At 33.6% G+C, this 20,543-nt stretch overlaps 3 protein-coding genes across 11 annotated transcripts; 2 read left to right on the forward strand and 1 right to left on the reverse strand.

Moving 5' to 3' along the window:
• Positions 1-273: 273 nt before the first annotated feature.
• On the forward strand, positions 274-2,803 carry LOC105198319 (torsin-like protein). Its single transcript, XM_011164995.3, has 3 exons — positions 274-792; positions 1,645-1,910; positions 1,991-2,803. The coding sequence occupies exons 1-3, from the start codon at positions 606-608 to the stop codon at positions 2,603-2,605; spliced, it is 1,068 nt and encodes a 355-aa protein (XP_011163297.1). The 5' UTR covers positions 274-605; the 3' UTR covers positions 2,606-2,803.
• On the reverse strand, positions 2,674-10,858 carry LOC105198321 (protein vav). Of its 2 annotated transcripts, none has more exons than XM_011165004.3 (9): positions 10,625-10,858; positions 9,515-10,026; positions 9,310-9,378; positions 7,931-8,120; positions 7,214-7,576; positions 6,441-6,761; positions 5,926-6,330; positions 5,287-5,558; positions 2,674-5,043 (listed from the first exon to the last, which is right to left on the reverse strand). In XM_011165004.3, exons 2-9 carry the CDS (start codon positions 9,919-9,921, stop codon positions 4,671-4,673), a joined length of 2,400 nt encoding a protein of 799 aa, XP_011163306.2. In that variant the 5' UTR covers positions 9,922-10,026; positions 10,625-10,858; the 3' UTR covers positions 2,674-4,670. The 2 variants fall into 2 exon arrangements, with proteins under 2 accessions (XP_011163306.2, XP_039311458.1); XM_039455524.1 differs by lacking the exon at positions 10,625-10,858 and adding an exon at positions 10,572-10,590 and having other exon boundaries at positions 4,671-5,043.
• A 1,141-nt stretch (positions 10,859-11,999) lies between these two features.
• LOC105198320 (deoxyribonuclease-2-alpha) lies at positions 12,000-17,278 on the forward strand. Of its 8 annotated transcripts, none has more exons than XM_011164998.3 (9): positions 12,000-12,335; positions 12,995-13,001; positions 13,324-13,709; positions 14,355-14,532; positions 14,926-15,105; positions 15,483-15,798; positions 16,289-16,394; positions 16,495-16,633; positions 16,882-17,278. In XM_011164998.3, the coding sequence occupies exons 3-9, from the start codon at positions 13,612-13,614 to the stop codon at positions 17,005-17,007; spliced, it is 1,143 nt and encodes a 380-aa protein (XP_011163300.2). In that variant the 5' UTR covers positions 12,000-12,335; positions 12,995-13,001; positions 13,324-13,611; the 3' UTR covers positions 17,008-17,278. The 8 variants fall into 8 exon arrangements, with proteins under 8 accessions (XP_011163300.2, XP_011163302.2, XP_011163301.2 ...); XM_011165000.3 differs by lacking the exon at positions 12,995-13,001 and having other exon boundaries at positions 13,324-13,460; positions 13,529-13,709; XM_011164999.3 differs by lacking the exon at positions 12,995-13,001 and having other exon boundaries at positions 13,324-13,454; positions 13,529-13,709.
• The last annotated feature ends 3,265 nt before the right edge of the window (positions 17,279-20,543 follow it).

A 20,543-nucleotide genomic window follows, 5' to 3' on the forward strand; every position in this document is an offset into this window, starting at 1 on the left:
CTATGTCAGTGTATGTATGTACGTGAGCTTTATGTGTGTGTATGTTTATCATTGTGTGCACTTGAATGTGTTGTATGCTGTTATCGCATTGGCTAAAGAAGATTAAATAGGGATCCGTATTGGTGCTGCCATTTTAGGTGCACAATCACGTGCATCCAATCACGGAACCCCGAGACGTCCAGACTCTCTACTTCTAGGGACTCTAACCCGGCCCGCCTGGCAGCACTGAGCTGCATAAGGAAATTGTTTGGTTCATTTCTTAACCAATGAGCATCCGTAACATCTCGAGTATAACGAACAAACTATTAAACTGAACAAGTATTAAACCGATCTCCGTCCAAATCTCTTTATTTAATTCGTAACTTGTTGAATTATATGATATATTCCACATCATATCGACGAATGTGGGCACTTCCGTTTTTCAAGACAGATCCAGCTAAATGTAAAGGAGAAAAGCGATACTGAGCCATATTGAGCGATACCAGTTTGTGATACAACATAACGTGACATGCTACCGGGAATCTGTCGTATGAGCGATGTTGGTCTGTAGTGAGGAAGATTGTAAACAAAGGAAAGAAAAAAGGAAAAGTACCCGGTAGCCAAACATGAACATCGTCGATCGAATTCTAGTGCCTTTGTTCATTTTTACGTTCCTCGCATCCGTACGATGCGAATTAATAACGCTTGGTATTGCTGGTGCTTTAAGCGGTTTAGGTTATTACGCGTACGACAAGTACAAATGCGCGTACCAAGAATGTTGTACGGACGAGTACATTCATCCTGATTTAGATAGTGAGTGTGAATCTATAATTTTGAATTTCTGTTCTCAACAAAAAAGAAACCCTTAGTTTTTTTATTAAATTTATTATGGACTTATTTTCTCTAATATTCTATCATAATTATATGATCATGAAATTTTATTAAATCATCAATGTAATCTTACTTTGATATTTATTTTATTATCAATTTATGTGAGAAATATTGTAATTTAATTATATTAAAAAGATTTTTTTATTTGTTAATTTAATAACAGTTGTAATGTTTTTTTTTTATAAAGCTTTAGTTTTGAAGATCAATATCCATTTTATAAATATAAGAACATTTCTGATTTATCTGTAATGAGTCCTACATGGTCAATAATACTAATCAGTAATATTAGTCATCAGAATCTAACATACAGGCATTTATATTTTTACAACTTATGATTATTTTTGTAATTGTTATCCATGATTGTGGAACCTGCATCCTTTTCAGGCAGTCAGTATTACTGTCAATACAGTGTATCCTTAAATAGTAATACTAATGCTCAAGAATTAAGAAATTTAGATCACTATCAATATTCTACATCAGTCCAACAGTATTAATCACACACAATCAATATTGTCAGTATTTATTGATACTGATAGTATTATTAACCATGTAAGGTTCCTATAAAATTCAGTAGCCTATATTCAAAACACACTTATAAATATGTCAGCATATTTTTTGTCATTCTTTATCATTCATTAGACATAAAACAAGGATGGGATGACAAAAAAGTAAGCTATATCTTTATAAGTAGGTTTTGAATATAGATCAATGTCTTTATGTATCTTCTGTATGCCATATTAAGATAGAAATGTTAAATAATTATTAAAATTAAAGGATTAGAATACATGCTTACTGCTAAATTATTTGGGCAAGACATTGCTCGTGAAACGATCATAAATGCATTGCGGGGCCACTATGAAAGTCATAATTCACCCAAGGCATTGGTCATGAGCTTTCATGGTACACCAGGAACTGGCAAGAACTATGTGGTACAGATGATAGCCAAAGCTTTTTATAAAAATGGTATGCAGAGCAAGTATTTTCACTTTTTCAATGGCCGTAATGATTTTCCTCTGCAACGAAAATTAGATGAGTATAAGGTACATGTAAATATTTATAATTCATTATTCATTATAATTCTAAATAAAGAAAGTAAAGTAATAAATAAATTCTTTTCTAGGAAAATTTGTACAAAGTTATCTCCATTGCTCTACAACAGTGTGATAGGTCGATGTTTGTATTTGATGAAGTGGACAAAATGCCAGAGGATTTACTAAACGTTCTGGTTCCCTTTCTCGACTACAACAGCTATCACAAATCTACCAAGCACAGTGAATCCATGTATCAGAATAAAGCTGTTTTTATATTTCTCTCGAACACTGGCAGCGCACAGATAGTACAATATCTCACAAACATGTGGGAGAGAGGCAGGAACCGAGAGGACGCGCGATTGCAAGATTTCGAGAAATTGGTAGCAGAGGGGGCGTTCAATGAGAAGGGTGGTTTCCATCACAGTGACACTATACAGGCCAGCGTAATTGATCATTACGTGCCCTTTTTGCCTCTTGAGGAGGTGCACGTTAGAAAGTGTTTGGCAAGGTCTTTCGTTGAGCGAGGGTTTAGTCCAAAGGAGGAGATGATAGAGGAGGCGCTATCACACTTGACTTTTGGCCCTGAGCCGCATAATCTGTACTCGATGGCTGGCTGTAAGAGGATAGAGCAGAAAGTTGCTTCTATTGTATATCGTAAACAAAATGTGGAGTCTAAGGCTATTGAGAAAGACAGATTGACATAATTTAGAATGCTCGAACTGTTAATAAAAATAATATCAACGAAACATTCTCTATTATATAAGCATTTGTATAACATCTCGATAAGATCCTTTATTGATAGAATTTCTTATTGGCACACTCAGAAAAATACGTCTAACAATTAAAAAAATAGTAAAATTAATTTGTCATACTTACAATAAAATATATATGAAAAAGATAAATATATATATTATGTATATATATTTTTGTATCTATATATAGTTGTTCGATAATCAGTAATATAACTAGTAAAAAGAGAATAATTTCTCAATTTTTTTGAATAAATTTCTCAATTTATCATTTCTGTTACTTGGAATAACAATATATCTAGCTAATTTCATAAACTGTTAATGAAATTTGGTGTATTTCCCTCCTGGACTTTTGAACTTATTGTTAGTACCTAAATATTACTATTCTACCCACTGGACAGAGTTTTGATTGGCACTAATTGAGCTTATGATGGATTAAGATTTTTAGGCAGCTTTTCTTTCATGGACTTGTAACTTGTTACTCCAAGCAACAATTAGAAGAGATCATAAAGAAATTTACATATAATTACATTTCATTTTATCTAAATATGTACATTTTAAAAGTCAGTTAAAAGGGACATCAATAATTAATAGAAAAGTGTGTGATGTAAAGATATAATATTATCAATAACATTAAACTTGTAGAACCAATGATATTTTTTTTAGACATATTTAACAATGCAAAAACATGCGAATACAATACATATACACACAGATTAATCGTATTCTATAATGAGAAATTGTTCTCTTTGTTCTTCAATTACCGAACACCCTGTATACAATTTGTGTACGCATTTATTCGCAATTATAATTAGATATACCTTTTATTAATTGTACATACATATAGGATTGTGCACAATTAATGTCTGGCAATTGACTCTGAAGTTTAATCATAAAGAAGAAAGTTGCTGGCAAGATATATACAGTATGCCCATAAAAAATAAAAGAGATCGTTAACATATTCGAAAATTTACTTTTTATTAAAGTTGAAGTGGATAACTACGCATCTATTAAAAATATGTTAATTTGAATTCTTTGGTATAATCTTTCTCTTCTTTTAATTTTCCTTAAGAAAAATAATTAATTTTCAAAGAAAATAATCGAGCTCCTATTTTTGGGGGAAAAGGCATTTTTGTATACACACATATTTTTCTAAATGTATTTTCTAAATGTATTTTCAAACAAACAACTTTAGTCTTTATGACATCATCGCCTAACAATAATTAGGAATGCCGCGTCGCAGTAAAAAATACATGTATATGAAATTATTGTTTTCATAATTCTATACAGTGGCTAAAAATATTTATCTAAGTTGTCTAAGTGTAGCGCCGGGCATACAACGATCTGTATAACACGTTCGAATCTTATTAAACACAAAAGAACAGTAGCATCAGAGTTGCGCATGTGACGCGCAAGTTATGCATACATTTACTTACGTTTTGTTTATACAACGCAAAAAATGCCTCGTGAATAAACTCATCTTCTCATACTTCCCTATTGAGGTATGCGTCAATAGAATTACCATGATTGCACCGTAAGATAATTAACACGGCGTTTATCGGCTATTTCGAAAAAGTCAACAAATTAGGTCGTTGCGTATAAAATGTCGGTTCTATAACTGCTAAAAAAAATTATTAAAAAATATAACAATGTGATATAAATTATATTCTATTATAAAATCTTATTTTATACATTTTACCCTATATAACATTCCTCGTCCCTTAAGATGTAATAAACCTTATGTCATTAGAAGATCAAGATGTCTTTTCCTAAATGTAAAATTTATATTACAAACGTCACATGATTAAAAAAAATAAATAAAATACGCATTTTTTAATAGAAATATTTCACAAATCATCAATTTACTTTAAAATTTTATATTTACAAGCATGCAATTTTGTAAAAGAATCGTATCATTTTATCACAATACGTAATATACAATTATTGAAAGACATCTAATTGAAAACTTGGAAATCCGATATATTATATGCAACGATATAATAATTTGTCTTTAATAATCCTATTCTTCCTCCACATATTCTTTAGGAAAGAATCCTACTTTATCACCTATTTTACCCTTCCACCATCCTTTGGCATCACCTTCCTTGCTCAGCACCACGACTCGACAACCACGTCGTAGGCTCAATTGATTGCCTTCGCAGCCACGGAAATCAAACAACGCCCTGGCCAAGACACGCCGGTACGGCCATAATAGGCGCTGGTCCAGTTTTTCAAAGTTCTCTGAAAGCGACGCTCCTTCGTAGTACTCGACCAACTCAACGACGCTTTTAAAGAACCGGGACTCGCTGAGATAGTATAGATCAGCACCATCCACATCACGCTTGAATACTCCACGCTTGAATACTCGGATATGTTTCACTGTTCCTTCCGCTCTGAAAAGTGTAATTATAATTTTATCAGTATCTAATGAAAAGCTTTAGCAAATAGAAATAATTAGAAAAACAGAATCTATAAGTTTAACTTTAAATATTATATATAATATACATATTAATAAAAATGTAAAAATTTATTAAATATAAATGAGTTAGATATTTTTTTCTCCAATATAATATGGAAATGGACATAAAATGCAATAGAATTTTCCTAGAATAAAAGAATTTTTTATTCAAGCTTACTTAATACTAAGAGCATAATTGGTTTCATGTTTGAGACGAGGTTGTCCAGCCGGACGAACGCGTAGCATGTAGGTGCCATCTTCGCGGGATTCCAGTTTGTTAGAAGCTGCATCTCTGCCCATCTCCCCAACGAACCATAGTTTCACGGTGAGCGCGCGTTCGCAGGGTAGCGGCGGTGGTGGTGTCGGCGACGGCGGCATAGGCATACAGCGACCTGAGTGCGCGATGCACTGTTTGTGCACGGCAAGGCGACATGTCTCACACTTATAGCCCTACATGATATAATATTCAATTAAAAACTTGTACTTTGGATTTCCTGAGATATTCCGAGAGAGATCAAAAAATACAATTGCAAATTTAGGAAATGACTATTCATGTTTATATTTTTGTAATTTTTTTTCGATAAAAGTTTATTAAGTAGCGTGATACTGCAGATGACCCAATGCGAGAATCAAAACATAATCAAAATATAAAATTTTATATTTGATTAATAATATATGCTATTATCTAATATCTAGCGTACAACTCTTTTAGTTCCTTGTCTTTGAATTTTTGAAATTTATTTCTTAGAGCCTTATAAATATTTTTGTTTGTGATTGTTTGTACAAATGTTAAACATTTCACAAATTAATCATTTACCTGGAATATACGACCCTTAAGGAATTTTCCACATCGTTGACAGCTCTTAGGAACATCAAATGTCGTCAATTTGAATTTATGATTAGTATTACGACAGGCTGCGGGATTAACATTATCTATCGCGTCCTGTAATGCCTTCATCCATATCTGCTTTTGTTCTTCTGTTCTCGCGTATAAAGTGTATGCCGTGTACGCCTGCTTATGTACAAGTAACCACTGGTAGGACCAACGCGAATCTCTACCCAAAGTTCGTCGTCCTATGTGGTCTTCCAGTCTGTAATCGTCTAATCGTAGAGTTTCTCGGTAACAGTATTGGTCTCCTCTGCCAGCTTTGCAAATCAATACCACTTGTTCGAATACGAATGCATAACGGGCCTTTATCCGTTGATCGCCATGAGCTTTCACCTATAAAAAATTGAATTAGTCACGATTCAATCGTACGATGCTAATCTTAGAATCTGTTGTAGCATTTTCTTAGAAACTAAACATTTATTTTAAGCTGATATTGAACAAACCTTGAGCTCGCCGTCACGAAGTAATCGGCCGAAATCCTTCAGCTGCGTATCCTCAGGCACATCCCAATCGATTATTGATGCTTGAATGTCATTTATGATGTCCAATGTATCAGAATCGCGTTTTACTTCATTTATATACTGAGCGACATCGACCATCACTTCCCTCGCCTTTGTCAACGCACGGCAGTCTTCTATCCATTCACGAGGAGTTTCTTCTACCAACTTATCCAATAGCAAGTGATACTTGAGTACTCTTTGCATCGGCACAGACAGTATATCGCGCAGCTTAAATTTACCGTTGTTAGCTTCTTGTTGGCACCTCTGTAATAAATATCAATGTTAAAAAGCCACTCAAATCTATTACTCTTTTTAATTGATGGTGTATTTTATAGGCAGAACTTTCTAGAGATTTTAGATACATTTAAATTAAGAAAATAGCTAACCGATCGGAAGCGAATCTTAGTGTTCAATAATAATTTCCTAGGTGAAGTTATATACATTTACTGTTATTCAAAAACTAAAAAATTTGTTGCAAAAAATTCTTAAAAGAATAGGATCGTAGAAATGCCCATAAACATCAAACAATATTAAATTAATTAACAATTTAATTTCATGATAGATAGTAGATTGTCATATTTTGAATATTATACAGCGGAGTATTAAATAAATTTGGCACAATTTTGACTTTTTTTCTCTGTAAAAGATTGAATGTAAAACATAAAGTTTTTAGTTTGCTCTTGATCATTTAATTATTTTGCAGTTATAAAACTTACAATAACTTCTTGATTGACTATTTCGTTACGCGCGCAGCATTCCTGAAGAGTATTTTGTGCTAGAGTTAGATTTGCGCAATAATCGCCATAAATAAGGAACTTCTCCCGCCATTCCAGGAAAACTTGAGCGAGCGCAGCACCATTTCGCGCTTTGCGTAGTTGACTGTGGAAACCCACATGAATCTCCGAAAGCTCTTTGATACCGAAGAATATGCGGGCAGAATCCTCGGGTCGGAGTAACGATGACAGAGGTCGGGCAAAATGTCTAAGTAGGCTACTGAGAACCTCTGTGTAATTTCGCTCGGTCTCCACGAGCTCTTGGATCACGTAATCCCTTTTCTCACCTCCAGAAATGGCACTGCTCTGTTGTACGGAAATTATCTCGATAAAGAGAAACGTTTTTGTGCAAATTACAAAATAGTATGCAAGGTGTGAAGCGCAGCGCATGGTGGATAACAAAATTAATCGTACATAAATGCGCTAATAATAATAATAAAAAAAAAGAATTCACTCGATTTTCCTTCTCAATAGTGAGATTAAACATTTAATACATTCATGCAATCTTTCTGTATTTTAATAGACTGTTTCTGATTAGCTCTTCCTCAAGTTTTTTTTAAATAATGGCCAAAGAAAAACAAAGATGCACTTTATACAGTTATATAGTATAAAAAACTTGTTAGTCAACTGAATAGAAATTAAGGACAAAAAAATGATGACCTGCGCAACTGATGGAGGAGACGGTAAATGTAGACTACAGAGGTCCTGGTAGATCTCTTCACTTTGCGCGTGGCTGCAAAAAGCTCCGTACCCGTCCTCCTCGCCAACCGGATCCTCATTATCCCCCCCGCCGCCCGTTTCGTCGCCCTCCCGTCTCCTAAACCTCCTGCGGCGACCCTCATCTTCGCGGCTTTATAAAAACACGAAAAAAATATGGCCATGCACTATGACATGCATACTGATGGGAATTGCTAAGTTCTCGGCGAAATCAAATCATAATATAGCACAGTTACAAGGTCTGCCAGTGATGACAACTGCAATCGATATGTATCTTCAGCATGAAGAGCGAAACAGTGCCATCATTGTATCACGTTGACAGTATATATACTTTGATGCATCAAATGATGATGTAATTTGATAATATATAATATACGCGTGTATAGATCAATTATATATTTTTTTCTTTTTTATTTTTTAAAATATTATTTCAGAATCTTTATGCTTCATAAAAGTCCTGAAATAGAACCTCTTCCACACAAAAACATCTATGTATAAAAACGTACATATACATAAACGTACCATGCACCACACAATAAAAATAATTTTTTTTTCTTAAGATGAATGTAACTTGTAATTGATTTTCACATAATAAATTTATTGTATAAATAAGACAAAAATTTGATTTAAAGAAAGTATTGGAATAATTTTTACGTTAAAATGAAAACGCGTGCGGAATCGAAAGAAGCTTGAGCTAAAAACACAATTATCTGAGCAATAGGTTTTAAATCACAGCACATCTTGTTTGTGTATACAAGAACGTTTCAATTCGTGCTTTGAATCGTTTATTATTTATAGAATGAAGAGGCCTGAGATACATTTGCAAAAGAAAGATACAATGATGGCTAATATTCTTTCAGAATAATGTTTTTAGGATTGTTAGGTCATAAAATGACGTATACCTCCTCCACGGAAGGCCAGTTACGTTGAGAATTGCTCGAGAAGCAGAGCAATTCCTGATAAACCCGAGACTCATCTATGTCCACAGCCCTAGTTTTTATGGTAAACGCCACCAATCCATGTGTGGCGCTAAACCAATTAATATAAAAATTACTAAACTTTCTGCAGTTATTTTTGAAGGCTGAACAATATATAATTACTTCTTTTATTCTTTACTTCTGATCATTATTTAAAAAGCCATACACGCATTTGTACAACGTGTACAGCTTTTAAGGAAAATAGAAATTTTATTTTAAAAGAGACAAACCTTTATCTACAAGATCAAGATGTAAAGATATAAATTTTAAAATTCAATATTTAATTAATTGTAGATATTTCTAAGTAACCAAAATATAATTATTGTGTTAGCAAAAGATTCTTACCCTGCACCAGCACTTTGTAAATCTTTATAAATATCCTCTTGTGATCTGCCATGACCAACAAAGAATCCACTGTAATAAATAAAATACATTTCCTTATTATTTCTTATCTATCTTATAATTATTAATCTATTTTGTAATTGTAACAAATTGACGGTAATTCAAATTTCTATGTGATGAAGAATACAGAAATCAACAAGCTACTTACGGTATACCCTTTCGCCTCAGTCGTGGACAATTGGACAAGGCGGAGAGTGTGCAGAGAACGCGATGGAAGTTAGATAAGTCGAATAGCATAAACGGCTCAAAGAGCTCCGAGTCGGAGAGGCCAAAGACACTCGAGCATACCGATAAGAACACTTTTATGTTGCGCAAGCATAGAAACTGTGCCATTTGTGGCTTTTGATTCACATCCTTCATGTCTATGCATCCAGAATCCACAATGTTCAATAGATTGCACAGCAACACACCATCCCGTAATGTATAGGCCAAGTCAAATGCAGTTGCCTGTGGCCAGTTGGCCTTGTGATCCGCTCGCAATGCACCACATCTGGTCAACCAGCTGGCACACTCGTGCCATCCTTTACCAGCATCCCCGCTCTCTGCCCTATTCATTTTGATACGATTTCTTGTTCAATTGTTAAGACACTGAAGGCACATTTGTAATTTTGCAGTTATTTCTCGCATCAAGTTCCAAAGTTCAAGTCATCAAGCTGCTACCTGTTAAATAGAAGTAACAGATTATTAAAAAGAACACAAAAAATTTTTCAGTATTTATTGTACCAAAAAATTAAAAGATAATGAGATTGAGAAGCTTCAATAAATTTAGATTTAAGTATTAGCACGAGTTTTTCATGATACTTAATATATGTGACAATTTCATAAAATTTAAGGTATTAATGCAAAATAGTCATATTATTAAAGATACATTGAATATTATTATATTAGAATAATAAGAGATATATAAATGAAATATTCTTTTATTCATATGTATACTCTTTGATATATACTGTAATAATTAAGACAGTACATTCTATGCCAGATAAATATAAATATATATAGTAACATATATTCATATTTTAGTAATAACCAGTAATAATTAGCAATAATCTTGAAAAAGAGAGCAAAGTTGTGCCAACGTTTAAGATTTTATCCTTCTAAAAGTCGCATTCCGTATCACGAGAAAAAGAGCGAGCGAGCACTAGAATTCTTCTAAGAAATAAACTGCGGTTGGAGATCGATCCGTGAGATTAAATCGCGTGTACCGTGCGTGATCGTTATCGCCTCTCAATCTCCCATTTATCGCAAGTGGACTGACCGACGATTCTAAGCAGTGCGTCTGTCGCTCGCTCGAGGAAGGGCCGCCTCGGGACACCGGGACGGAAGTCATCTGTGCAGCTCGTTATTGTCCGGGGGCCAGCGAAACTCGGTGCAACTCAGTGGGCACGGTGCCCACGGTGGACTCGCTGCACCGTGGTGGATGGTGCCATCGGCTATCACGGCATCCTCCTCTTCTGCGAGAAGGGGGAAAGACCGTACATGCACACGCACACACGGATGCAAGTAAAGAAAACGGAGGAAAGACGAGTGAAACACGCCGGACACGCTCACTCGCGAAGCGTGCGTATCCTAGTGCACGCTGCACACCGCGCGTTGCCCGATCATCCTCGTATGGGCGCTTATCGCGTTTACGCTCGCATCGCGTTGTCTCAGCACGGCAAACTCGCGTCCGCCATACCCTGTACCCACGGCACGAATTGACTGCGACCAGCAGCGACCAGCAACGAACAGTGCGACCGACGAATCCGACAATACCAGACAATACTTGCTGTTCCGATCCGAGCGCTGAATATTTTACAGGACCGGCCGCAGGCGCTCGGGAGCCTCGCGCGTGCACCGGATGCGAATCTTTGCAGTTTCGGCGCGATAAATTTTCGCTCCACGAAAATAATTAAGAGGACACCACGAATAATTGTACGAGTAGAAGAGATTGTAGAGATTAATATGTATAATTTTATAAAATGTATAATTTTAAATTGATCAAATTTCGATATCTTTGTTTACATATATATTGCACAACACATTTTTTTTTTAATTTTTTCTGGAATTCTTAATGTTTATATATGATATATTATATAATCTGTAACCTAAATACACACACATCGAATTAATTTTGACTGTTTAAAACTATACATTTATACTGTACTCTTTTGTGTATGATGAGTTTCTAAAGACTTCAATTGACAAGAAATATTAAACTCAATTTAATTGGCAAAATTACTTAAAGCAAAATTTCGAACTATATAATTCATTGTTTCTAATGTATTTTTTCATATGTTATATGACAAAAATTATTGTATCCATATTATAAAATTATATACATATAGTTATTAATAAAATAGCTTGATAAGTTATTGATTAAATTATTCGGTGTTTCGTCGACTTAAAGCGGATGTTTCCTTAAATCCTTATCATTTTATTCACTTGAATGAATAGTATAGTCGATTACTCGAATTCCTTGCATTGCATAGTTTTGCGCTATCAAGTTCAAAGCAGTTTATATTCATTATCTTTATCATTATTTATTATTATTTATTAAAACATTTACAGGCAGGATTCACTTTGGCGCTCACAGTGCTTATAATTAAGTATCATATGATTTTTAAATATATTTAGCGAACAAGAACGTCTGTTCCTTTTGAACCTCACGCACGATTCGTCTTTTCTTTCTTTTTTTGCAACATGAAAAGAAAAAGAGAAAAAGTGAATCATTCGATAAAAAAGATGAACAAGCCTGGATGCATTGTCCAGTTGCATCGTCCAGTTGCATCGTGCGCGTGGAAGGAACCATGCAACCGTGTGACGTCATCAGTGTCTTTACAGTCGCTTTTCTTTCTTGTGCCTTCGCGTCTTGCAGTGTTCTCGGTGGTTCTCGGGGCTCTTGTCACGTTCACGCCGTTAGCAAATGTCTTTCCAGCAACAATATCGATATCATCAGTCGAAGAGGCAGATCGTAGGAAAGGATGTAGGTAAATATGTTTTCCATAGATGCACGCGTTCTCATTTCGATATTAATGAAATTCTCACGCGGCGCTGCTGCCTTCTCAAAGGTTATCGCGTGAACATAGGCGCAGACCGTGTACGGGGGCGATGCGCAACATCGCTCTGACGTTATCTACGTGTGGAGGCGGCGGTATCGCTTTGTTCTCTTCAAATATTTCACGTTTTACTCTGTTATATCACGATTTAAAACGTTTAATTTGGTTTAGCTTTTTATTTGGAAAATGGCAATGCAAATAATTTTTAATATACGAGCGTGAAAGAGATTTTCGACCATTTTTTATTGAATTAAATGATGGAAAAACCAATTTATTGTCAAAAATTCAAGAAAGAAACAAATCACACTTTTCTATTAATTCCAAATGAACTTTGTGTTAACAAGTAATGAAAAATAAATTTTGAAAAATAGTTTAACTGTGGATATTTGTATGAACAATCTATTTCCATTTGTAACAAAAACTTAATAAAACGTTATTCGTTTTTTCAATTTATAAAAATTTTTTCTGAAATATTTATTATTTAATAAAAATTTGGAAATATATAATAAATGTTATTTTATGGACTGAAAATATTCTATCGAAGATAGTCGAAATTGAAAAATATAGACCATTATTTTCTCTTATTACAGATATCATGTAACAAATGCCTTTTATAGCGATGATCAATATGTTTATATTTGTGAAGAATTACAAGCGACTTCTCATCAATTTAACTGGACGCTATATTTCTTTTCTTACGACTTCCGGAAATTGCTTGAACAAATGGTTTTGACACGAAATAGCAATTTATTATCTCGAACACTCTATTTGTATTATACTTTTTTACTGCACAACTGCATTTTTATCGTTATACAAACAATTATGGAATGATAACGATTATAAAAAAGACATTATTTTCAATGCAAATGCCAATGTTATTGTAACTGCAAATGTACACATAAATTCACATGTGTTTCAGAAGGTGCTCCCGTAGGAATATGCCACGTTCGCTTCAATGAGCTGAAAGTAATACAGACCGAACTGTTCATCGGTGCGATTCCAACTCGTAATTTGTTGCTATGATGTAATCGGTCCACAAGCATAGTGGGGATATAAGTACAGTAAAACATGTCTTTGTCGATGCTTTTAAATTGACGCCGTTTTATGCCATAATTGTCTGTTAGTTCAGAGAGAAAGAACAGCGGATCGTGATCTGGTGTGCTTGCGCTCGCTATAGATTTTCGTTAAATTTGGATCATATAATTCAATGATGTTTTCACTATTGTGCATAAGCATTTTATTGCTTGCTTGCGATGCGGCAAATCCTCCTCGGTGCAGGGATGAGAATAATCGAGTCGTTGATTGGTGAGCGCTTTATTGTATCATGTACACGCTTATGTTTTCACTGCTTCACAAATTGTGATAATTTTCATAGATTTAATAATTATTTAAAAATAAAATCAATTGTCTATAGTTGTTACAGTTTGCTGAAAAAAAAAAGTTTAGATCTAAATAAAGTGCTATAAAATTTATAATATTAGAACGTAACAGCGCGCGTCTTCTTTTTTCTTTAAATTTAATAAATATTTATATTATAAATAATTATATTAACCATTTATGCAATTATATTTATATTAATTAAACAATTAAACAATTAAATTAATAAATTTACAACCAATCGAAAACGCAAAACATAGGCTTCAAATTAGATGACGTGCTAATTTTTAAGAAGGATGTAATTAAAGTTTACATTCACATTAATTATTTATAATTATTTCATTTAATAATTGAATGTAAATTAATTCTTACATTTATTTTTCAAAATATTTTCGAAAAATATAAACAGTCATTATTTTTACCAAGTTTATAATTTATTTCAAATTAAAATAATTATGTAATGCTTTTGTATCGTTTATCAATATTGCAATTAATATTGCGTTTTCCTCAGAACATGTTATGCTTCCGCTAACTTTGATAACTTTATCAACAATTATAGCAACGCTATTTCAGGTATGTACTTTATAAGTTGCCGAAGATACAGGAAAGTAGCAATCCTATAATGAAAAGTGGATTAGCGTATTTATATATGACTAGCAATACAGTCGATAAAGGTTGGCAGTTGTCTACGAAAAAAATCAGCGCGAAGAATTCTACACCGGGGAATACTTTAACACCTTTATACAATGACGTAAGAGCAAATAGATTAGCGTACAAATACGTTTATTTATTTATTTAAATGTGTTTAGTACATAAATTTACGCTGGTCAACTATCAGTTCCGCTGCTTACTAGGCGCATAGATGATAAAATTTCATTTTTTTTCTATTAAAACAGTTTTAACCCTAAAGTGCCACTCATATTTTTCTTATATTATATTATCCTGCAAGAAAATTCACCAAAGTAGTTTTTAATTAATTAATAAATTTTTTCTTTGAATTAATAGTAAATTTATTACAACTGACAGTGTTTGTAAGAATTTTTCTTCTTTAAAGTTATAAAAGAATACAAAACTTCTAATTTTCCAGAATATAATTTTTTAAAGAACATGTACATAATTTATTTATATGATTGCGCACGTTTAGTCAGAGGCATCAAAGACTCTCTGGACCATGTACAACGACGATCCGCCTAATAGACCTAGCAATGCAAAAAATGGCCACACGAAAGGTGTTGTATTGGTGAACGAAAAGCAAGGTTTCTGGTTAATACACAGCGTTCCGAATTATCCACCCATACCCAACAGTGGTAACGATTCAAGACGGGTATGCACAAAAGCGTTTCTAATATATCGAATATCGATAATTCCTCTTTCTGATACTCTATATTTTTTTCCATAAATGCTCGACAATTGATCATTTTATTAATAGGCAAAGTCGTTAGATAAATGAACTAGATAACGATCCTCCATTGATTAATGTCATTTTTTTTAAGGGTAGCTTTTTCATGAATTTTCTACAGTCTCTTTAAAACTGTTAGTTAATCTTCTTTTTTTAACATTTTCATTATAATCATTAATTTAATAATTGAAAATAATATTTTTTATTGAAACTGGCTTATTTTACTTATTTACTGATTATGAAGCTTTTATGATACTTTAAGAAATCTTTAGATGGATACCTTTTAACTAAAATATTCTCAGGGACAACACGCGGAAGAAGAAAATTCAGGAAACTCTGAATATGATTACCCGACATCTGGAATGAATTTCGGACAAAGCTTTCTGTGTATCTCTGTAGACGGAGATCAATTTGACAATATCGGTAAACAGTTAATGATCAATCAAATAGTAGTATATAGAAACAATATCCCTTCATTCGCCACAAAGTATCCGGTGCTCTCGGACGCGGCTAAACAAAAGCGTAACAGAAAAGGACCTTTCACCAGCAAAAAGCTCTTAAAATCATCTGGCGGCGTCGAATTCACATCGTTTGCCAAGAGCGATAGGTGGGACAAAGGTAAACATTTTTGGCACTTTTGTGTATCGATATATTGCGTAAAATAATTTAGAGCGAGATACCATATCTTTAAAGTAAACATCGAGATTTCTTAAAATCTATCTTAATATAATATTTGTATATCATTTTCGTTGAACAAATTTTTTACAAGTCTTGTTATGTACTTTTTACATATATTTAGCAAGTTACACATTTTGTAATAGATACTGTATTGTACTAGGGAGAGATACGTAATAATATATATATATATATATAATATTATACTAACTCTAATGCAATGTCATTGAATTAAGGAGCATTTGGTGTTTATATATGTTTACTAAATTTTAAAAATCTCTACCTTTAATTTAAATTATTTTGCAATTAGTAGAATAAATATGTCTCTTTTTCTATATATATATATATATATATATATATATATATATATATATATTAATATATATATTAATATCTTTTACAAAATCCTATCGATAACTAATGTGTTCTATAGATTTATATGAAGATTTCGTTGCGCCTACGTTGCAAACCGATTTATTTGCCGAAACGTGGTTAAACGGACGAGGTAGACTACCATCGGACTGCGAACAAGTGAAAAAGTAATGTCACATATTTCGTTTTAACACTGTTTAATAAATTTTAATTAAATTCTATCTATCTAATTTAATTTATTTAATTAAATTTTCATTGTTTTTGTAGAGTGTACAACGTCGAATCCATTGAGGTGCCCACGATTGATGTTGGTTTTACGAGCAGCCGCGATCATTCAAAGTGGGCAGTGGCTGTTGAAGGTAAAGCTAACCGAAGTTGGGTCTGCGTTGGTGATATCAACCGAGCGGTAAGTACAAAGTATTTAAGATTTATAAAAAAAATTATAAACTAAAATCAATAAAATTAACTGATAAAAAAGAAAAATGTATTAAAATTTATTAAATAAAATAATAACAAAAAAATTTAATTAATTCTATCAATTATGTTTTTTTGAGTAATAAAGATTTTTATGATTTATAACTGTCAATATTTTTTTTATGTCTTCAAAGCTGATCTAATATGATAAAAAAAAGCGTACAATTGAATATTTTGTAGGATACTCAATATACACGTGGTGGTGGAACTGTCTGTTTCAACAATCCAAAAGTATGGAAAAATTATCGGAAATCAGTGAATGATGTCGAACCATGTCCTAAGCAGTATAAGGCAGTTAGAGTTTAATTTTGTTAACAACTTGGCTCAGAGAATAATGAGAGATTTAATTTCCTGATAGATCTAAATTTTATTCTTATTACGTATTCAGTATATAATTGAAGTATAATGAATTATATTATAATATAATGTGCATTATAGAAATATTGCACATAATAATGAAAAAAAAAATTAAAAATAATGCAATAATTAACATACTGCACGAAATAATATTTTTCCACAGAATACCAGCTATATGTTTGAAATGGCAGAATAAATGCAATATATATTTATAAAAATATGTTTTGTGTTAATTTCCTTAAAATCTTATTGATATGTTACCGACGATATGAACTCGATGCAAGATTATTACATTTCACACGAGAGGTCTCGTCATTGCTACATACGGAATACGGTTGTGAAATATAAAAGAGAATTCATGTAAAATAAAGTGCAATAAATATATATAGAAATAAAATGTGTGCCAAAATTTAAAAAATTGATATAAATGATTTCTAAAATGTAATATCATGATTATTTGAGAGAGTTAACACATATTCACTTTTTATTATAAGTGGTTCTGTTTTTAATTTTTTAAATAACTTTAGACTAGTTTAATAATACAAAAATAATACAAAAATGTCTAATTAGTATTCTTTAAGTAATTTATTATTACTATTATTTTAATAATTAAGTAAATCTAATAAAAAAAGTTTTTTGTTTCGAAAAAATTACTTTCCACCTAAAGAAGGATAAAAATACACTATGTTCATGATTCTCTATGTCCTACACATTTTTATTATGCATTAACTACAATCTTGAAGAAAGATGTCCTGTCGGATCTTCACTACTTTAGAAAAATAAGGACGGACGATGGAGCGGGATCAGGGTAGTTCTTAAATTGGATTTTATGAAAAGCCGGGGCAAGTGGAAGGGGAAGCGATGCTTCTCATCCTCGTACCTCATTCTTTTCGCAGTTGTGCTTATTGTCTAGTCGAGGAAATTGTAGAGTAGCCCGACTAAGCCTGGGCCGTTAATGAGAGAGAAAAAGAGAGGTGAGAGACGCGGCGGGTGAAGAGAGTGAAATACGATTCGCTCACTAATGAAAACTGTAGGAAATCGAGCGAACTTTGGCGGCCGCCGCTACTTATCGTCCGACAACTTCGGGGTTTCATCCCTGCGATCGGCAGAAATTTTTCCGTCCAAAGTTATCGCGCGGACTTTATCCCGCAGCAAGATGGATTTTTACCTCTAAGCGCTTTACGACTTTCTTCGACTTTAGCCGAAAGCTGCTTCGCTGCCCTTTCTCTCCCCCCCTCTCCCTCTCGATTCCTGTTGCATGACGGTGCTTGGTGATCCAAGTTATAAGATGTATTCGATTGGCGCAGAGAGAAAGAAAATTTACGGTTTCGCTGTCAAATTTCGTTATATAGACTATTCGAATAAAGTTACTGATCCGAGTTACTTTAAGGATTGGAAAGCTTCTCTTTTTGACTTTGTTTTTTTTCTTTTTTTAATAAAAGAGAATATTCTGAAGCCAATAATGAGATTATTTTGATTAAGAAGAAATCAGTTTAAAAGGTATTCCCGTTCCATAAAACGATGATAATCTTCTTAAATTATTTTAAAATAAGCAGCTTAGAAATCGCCGTTTCAGGCTATTTAAAGATTCCGTTCTGTTATACCGCTACAAGATTATTAAAAATAAAAAATAAAAACATATTGAGAACTCGTTTAAACGTAATTCGTCATTTAATTTCCAATCACCTCTGTAACAATATTTGCTCGTCGCAATTCGCATTTGCCTTCCCGATCCACGTAGGCGCACGTGATTCGCAAAATACTGGCAATAACGGATGATAAATCACAACAGCGACAGCGGATTCTCTTTCTTCGCTCGTCGAAGCCAACGTGCCGTCTGAATACTGCAACTATGGACCAACCCCGTCCCGAGGAATTGGCCCGAGCGGTGTTCGTTGCCAGCTGCCGGCTCAGAACCCTCTTAATCCCCTTATCCTGACGACAGCCAGCTTGTTTTTCCGAGTACTAACTAGGAGCTTCCAGATGCCCTCGAAACTTCCTTTCCGCCCGCTTTCCGCCTCGGCGACTCGTTGTTTTGCTGTTCGGCTAACACTCAAACTCGAGACGTTTGCTCCCGCTTAAGCAGACATCGATTAGGCACGTAAGGGATTCAACTACGTCGATGGGATTACTAATCTTCCATCTATGTAACCCAATTAATGTTGTAAATGGTTTCGTTGCTAAATCGCTCGATAAACATTTCTCCGTGGGAATAATAGCTGTTGTACTACATTGCATTGAAGCGTCCAAATCTCTTCTACTGGTTACTTAACAATTATATAGCTTTACGTATAATAAAGCAGCATCGCGGTAAAGAAGTAGATTTGGGCGTGCGGTTAAGGGTTTTGCGTACTCCGGATCTCGAAACATCGCGCGGCAAGACGACGACGACGACGACGACGATGACGGGGCAACATTGCGACGTTCTGGCGATATTTCAGCATTAAAGGCCGGTCTGTTCCGCATGCTAAAACCCTCGAGCTGTGCACCGGCTAAATGTACGCGCTGCCGGCTCCGTTACATGCATAGACCCATCTTTTCTCGCGTGTGTGCTTAAGCTTTCGTGCAACGCGTGCGCATATCGCAGGATGTTTTGTCTCTGACGAAGGATGTTTTGTCTCCCGATGACAGACTCTCTTCCGCCATTCGAGAAACAATTCTTTTCGATACGGAGATGTCAGAGCACCTGCAGCTTTTTTCACAATATTTGAGCAATTGAGAATAACGAGTATGACGGACGAATCGAGTTATAAAGAGGATGAGAGGTTTACATTATATTTTCAGATTAACAACTTTATATATCACGCTGTGATTTTACGTAGACAGTCTAGTTTAAAATTATTATTCTTAGATTAATTTTAAGTGGAATTTAAGAGTTTTCTTTTATAAGCTTACGTAACGTTAAAGATAAAAATAATTGTGGCGAATAATTTTTTTTACGAAGGAATAAAGATTTCCACGTCGGCTGAAATAATATGAATATAATGTGCCTTCTATACTATACTTGAGTTTACATTTTAGACACTGCATATTAGTTCCTCCCATAAATATAGAGAGAACTAAAAGTACTAATCAATAATATAATTATAATAAATATAAGAAATATCATGGCCTATAAAACATTCAATCGATTAATAAGTGTTCTTTTATACTTCTAATTATCAGCATTGATGTGAAGAGTACTTTATTTTTCAGAAATTTAGATAATTTTGATATTGAAAAATTCAAGAAGGAAAAATTAAAAAAAAAAGAGCTTTATTCCTTACATTAAAAAATTTTTTCATCATTGAATACATATCCCATTTTTATATATACTTTTAAAATGTTTAGCTCGAAAATGTAATTTAAATGCAAGAGGAAATATTGAGTCTCCTTATCCATTAAAACTATGATATATGAAAGAAAAGAGGATACGCATCAAGGAAAAAAGGATTTGTGGGGTCAGCTTTCCGCGTACGGGATGTACGCCATACGGTACACGGTAT

The sequence above is a fragment of the Solenopsis invicta genome, chromosome 12 (genome assembly GCF_016802725.1).
Source record: "Solenopsis invicta isolate M01_SB chromosome 12, UNIL_Sinv_3.0, whole genome shotgun sequence".
In the NCBI taxonomy this organism is placed as follows: Eukaryota; Metazoa; Arthropoda; class Insecta; order Hymenoptera; family Formicidae; genus Solenopsis; species Solenopsis invicta.

What these genes read in the sequence shown, in the direction of transcription:
- LOC105198319 (XM_011164995.3), top strand. Translation starts at nt 606, where the DNA reads ATGAACATCGTCGATCGAATTCTAGTGCCTTTGTTCATTTTTACGTTC. An exon ending in CATTCATCCTGATTTAGATA is followed by an intron (nt 793 to 1,644) that starts GTGAGTGTGAAT and finishes TTAAAATTAAAG; the next exon opens with GATTAGAATACATGCTTACT. An exon ending in GAAAATTAGATGAGTATAAG is followed by an intron (nt 1,911 to 1,990) that starts GTACATGTAAAT and finishes ATTCTTTTCTAG; the next exon opens with GAAAATTTGTACAAAGTTAT.
- LOC105198321 (XM_011165004.3), bottom strand. Translation starts at nt 9,921, where the DNA reads ATGAATAGGGCAGAGAGCGGGGATGCTGGTAAAGGATGGCACGAGTGT. An exon ending in CTGAGGCGAAAGGGTATACC is followed by an intron (nt 9,379 to 9,514) that starts GTAAGTAGCTTG and finishes TATTTATTACAG; the next exon opens with TGGATTCTTTGTTGGTCATG. An exon ending in CTCCTCCATCAGTTGCGCAG is followed by an intron (nt 7,577 to 7,930) that starts GTCATCATTTTT and finishes TCCGTACAACAG; the next exon opens with AGCAGTGCCATTTCTGGAGG.
- LOC105198320 (XM_011164998.3), top strand. Translation starts at nt 13,612, where the DNA reads ATGATGTTTTCACTATTGTGCATAAGCATTTTATTGCTTGCTTGCGAT. An exon ending in TAACACCTTTATACAATGAC is followed by an intron (nt 14,533 to 14,925) that starts GTAAGAGCAAAT and finishes GCGCACGTTTAG; the next exon opens with TCAGAGGCATCAAAGACTCT. An exon ending in GACTGCGAACAAGTGAAAAA is followed by an intron (nt 16,395 to 16,494) that starts GTAATGTCACAT and finishes TTGTTTTTGTAG; the next exon opens with AGTGTACAACGTCGAATCCA.